The 4,119-nt window shown below is 29.4% G+C and overlaps 2 protein-coding genes across 3 annotated transcripts in view; one reads left to right on the top strand and one right to left on the bottom strand.

Moving 5' to 3' along the window:
• LOC106109943 (MTSS1-like protein) overlaps window positions 1-4,119 on the bottom strand; it is a 138,624-nt gene that overhangs the window by 9,308 nt on the left and 125,197 nt on the right. The window lies entirely within an intron of this gene.
• LOC106110011 lies at window positions 442-2,951 on the top strand. Of its 2 annotated transcripts, none has more exons than XM_013291685.1 (5): window positions 442-549; window positions 980-1,012; window positions 1,611-1,800; window positions 2,281-2,420; window positions 2,860-2,951. In XM_013291685.1, the coding sequence occupies exons 1-5, from the start codon at window positions 515-517 to the stop codon at window positions 2,939-2,941; spliced, it is 480 nt and encodes a 159-aa protein (XP_013147139.1). In that variant the 5' UTR covers window positions 442-514; the 3' UTR covers window positions 2,942-2,951. The 2 variants fall into 2 exon arrangements, with proteins under 2 accessions (XP_013147139.1, XP_013147140.1); XM_013291686.1 differs by having other exon boundaries at window positions 2,281-2,424.

Genomic DNA, 4,119 nt, shown 5'->3' with positions numbered 1-4,119 from the left:
GTAAGGTTTGTTATGTCATGTCATTTTGACATTTGCTATTAATAATTTGACAAATGTCAACAATAAAATAAAATTTTCATAACTACATGCGGATGAAGCCGCACGGGAACAGCTAGTAAATAATATATATCTAATGGACACTATAAACGGTTAAACTGATAAAATAAATCTAGAAATATACTTACTAATTGCTTTGAATATGTTGGAATAAAAATAAAATTTACTTATATTTTTAGGCTGTGTCCATTTTATTGCATGCAGCATGGACGATTTAAACATTAAAAAAATATGTAGATAATGTTCCAAAGTATGGTTGGTTTACAGACATTGTCCTACTGAAATCGGTAGCAATTTCTAGAATATTATTTACAGATAATATGAAGTATCAAAACGTATCAATCGCTGTCAAATCACATCTGAATGGGGTACAATATAACCGCGACTAGTTCTACAAGCTGAGTCGAATCATTGCATTTCACACGCACGTACTTTCTGTTAAATTAAATTTCGTAAAATGAAACCTTATTGTGTGGTGTTTTTACACGTTTTGTGAGTACACACATATTTAGTTTTAACTTCCATAAGCCGATATCGAAATATAGTTTAATTATTCGTTATATTATTCAAACATTTAGGTTTTACGGCATTGTTTTTGCAGTCCTTTAAAGATTTATTAATTTCTGACTAGTTTTCACCCGCGACTTCCTCCGCGTGGAATTAAAGCAAAAGCGAGTAGAATATGAGTTCTTCCAGACATCTACATCTGTACGAATTTTCATAGAAATCCGTTCAGCCGTTTAGGCTACAAACTAACAAACATCCATCGAATTTATTATATTAGTATGATTTCAAATTTACCAAACGTTAGTCAATAACCCACAAACATAATTATGGTTTTTTTATTCACAAATTACAACTATTTTAGTGTCATCTCAAGGTCGTTTAAATGATTAATTCCTTTTTTAATTTCCATCCACAGCTTGGCCGTAAATATACGCATTACCTTGCAATGGTGAGTTATTCCAATGTAATTTGTACTGATAAGGGCGCTCTACTTGTATACAACTGTGTTTATTTACTTCAATGCGTTTTTTTTGTTGTTTATGAAACTCACCTAACTTAGTTTTGTTGTAATAAAATATTCGCATTTTTAGATTTTTGTATGCATTGAAATAACTCAAAAACTACTCGACCGATTACAGAAATTCTTTCACTATTAAAAAGCTACGTTATCATTGGGTAACATAGGCTATACTTTTTACTTTTTTTTAAATCAATCAACAACTAGTAACTTATAATGACAACATCCTATTCAAAATAAAAACATATTTAAAGCCGACTTCAATAAAGTGACGATATATTCAAATTTTTACGATAATCATACAATTTTTATACCAAAATTACCAATCCTTATATTAACACTAAGTTTTTTAACTTTTTGCGTTTAATTTTTTTCTGCATCGTTTTAGATCAAAATTAATTGCCTAACTAATGAATTCTTAATCTATTTAAATTTATTTTGAAAACACCTACTAAATAACATAACACGTATATAACCTAAAAACGTAAAAATTACAAATTTTTCCTTCAATCACTTATTCCTTTTACAGCCCTTACAGCAATCAAGACGCAAAAGCTGCATACAAATCTGGCGAGATACAAGACCAGTCTCTACCGATCACACTCGCCACTATAAAAAAAAAGTTAAAAGAAACTATGATCTTCGATTACGAGGATCCAACGCTAAATGACAGAGAGAAAAAAGAATTAAACAAACTATTTGACGCTGTTGAAATTATGGTAAGTTTAATACGAGCCGTCGACAAATTTCGTTAACGCAAATTTAGACCGTTACGCCAGCGCGGAATTAAAAACTCCCTTACTATTTAAATTACGCGCACACGAAATCGCGGTAAAAAAATCTTATAAACACATCTTTAGAGTCAAATGAGGTAGTTTTAAATCTATACTATCTATCATAATATTAAAAAGAGGAAGATGAGAGAGATTGTATTTCTGTTTGAAATAACTCAAAAACTAATGTCCCGATTTTAAAAATTCTTTCACCGTTAAAAAGTTAATTTATCTGTGAGTAATACCTTACTAATATTATAAATGCGAAAGTTTAGATGGATGTTTGTTAGAGTTTGTAGCCTAAACGGCTGAACGGATTTCGATGAAATTTGGCATAGACGTAAAGGATAGTCTGGAGGAACACATAGGTTACTCACATTTGTCGCAAGCAACTCGTCTATTATTAAATGTTTTTTTTTATTCCAGACAACTTCCAGAGCTCGTCAACCGTTCAACGTGCAAAATATGTTCGCTTCACTACGGCTAGTGGAAAGGGCGGTTAAGAAACAACTAAAGGAGGGACAGATATCGGAATCTTTGGCGTCCAAATTCAAATGGGACAAACTGTTAGTAAGTCATTTTTACTAATATTATAAATGCGAAAGTTTAGTCGTTTAGAGTTTGTAGCCTAAACCTCTAAACGGGTTTAGATGAAATTTGGTATATATGTAGAACACAGTCTGCAAAAGCACATAGACTCTTTACTAGTTTTTTTTATAATTCCACAAAGACAAAGTCGTGGGCAAAAGCTATAACTAATTAAATACTATACAATATGACAAGCACATTTTTATTCAACTATCGACCTTTAGTGACCAATTAATGACTCTGAGATAGCCAGCCGTATAATTTTAAAAATATTTTTGACCTGAAGTTTGAACCCGATTTTCTACATTTTTTTTCTATTTCGATTTTCTATATTTTTTTTTGTATTTTCTCAAAGAGTTACTTTATACGGCATTTTAAAATTGTTTTTGACGATTGTGTTTTTATTATTTTTTTCAGTTCAAATCGCCAGAAGAGGGACAAACCGATGTACTATCTGGACAAACAGACTAACATGCGAATCTTTAACACGATGACATAGAATAAAAAAATAGAAAACAAAATTCGAATTTCAACTTAATATCGTAGTCATTAAGGTTGATTTTAATTAATTTATACTTATGTTAAAATTTACTGAAAAGTTATTGTTTCTAGATATAATAGACTTTGACAATGTGAGATTATATTTTTAAATAAACATTAAATTCCTTGTATTTATTTTTTTAATTCATATAACAGTTAAAATAACTAGTTGTGCGTATAAAGTTAGTTATACTAATACTGTTCGCGACTTCGCCCGCGTAAAATTTGAAAATAATGAAAAAAATAGCCTATGTTACTCACAGATAAATTACCTTTCTAATGGTGAAAGAATTTTAAAAATCGGCCTAGTAGTTTTTGAGTTATTTCAATACATACAAAAATATAAAAATACAAATCTTTCCTCTTTATAACATTAGTATAGATTTTAAATGCGAAAGTTTAGATGGATGGATGTTTCTTAAAATTTCTAGAATAAACTATGTTTGGTTTAGGTAACATATAGTAACTTTTGGTAACACATAGCAAGTTAGTTAAAATTCCATTTAGTAACAAACCTAACAAGTCTTAGCATCCTTAATTCTAGTAAGTTGCAGTAACTTTCAGCAAAACAGTAACTAAGTTACAATAAACTTTAGTAACACATTGTAACAGTTAAAGTAACTTAGTGACACAAAGTACCTTTGTTATCGTAACCTTTAGCAACACACAGTAACATAGTAATAGTAACAATTAATAACACATTGTTACATAGTTACAGTAACATTTAGTCACATATAATAACCGTTATACCGTAACCTTACCCGTACGTAACCTTTAGTAACATATAATAACAGTTATAGTAACCTTTAGTAATATATAACAGTTAAAGGATCCTTTAGTAACATATAACAGTTATTCGATCCTTTAGTAACATATAATAACAGTTATAGTAACCTTTAGTAACATATAACAGTTATAGTATCCTTTAGTAACATATAATAACAGTTATAGTAACCTTTAGTAACATATAACAGTTATAGGATTCTTTAGTAACATATAACAGTTATACGATCCTTTAGTAACATATAATAACAGTTATAGTAACCTTTAGTAACATATAACAGTTATAGGATCCTTTAGTAACATATAACAGTTATAGTATCCTTTAGTAACATATAACAGTTATAGGATCCTTTA

Source organism: Papilio polytes, unplaced genomic scaffold, assembly GCF_000836215.1.
Source record: "Papilio polytes unplaced genomic scaffold, Ppol_1.0 DF820956.1, whole genome shotgun sequence".
Classification (NCBI taxonomy): domain Eukaryota; kingdom Metazoa; phylum Arthropoda; class Insecta; order Lepidoptera; family Papilionidae; genus Papilio; species Papilio polytes.
This window is presented reverse-complemented; position numbering and strand designations above follow the sequence as displayed.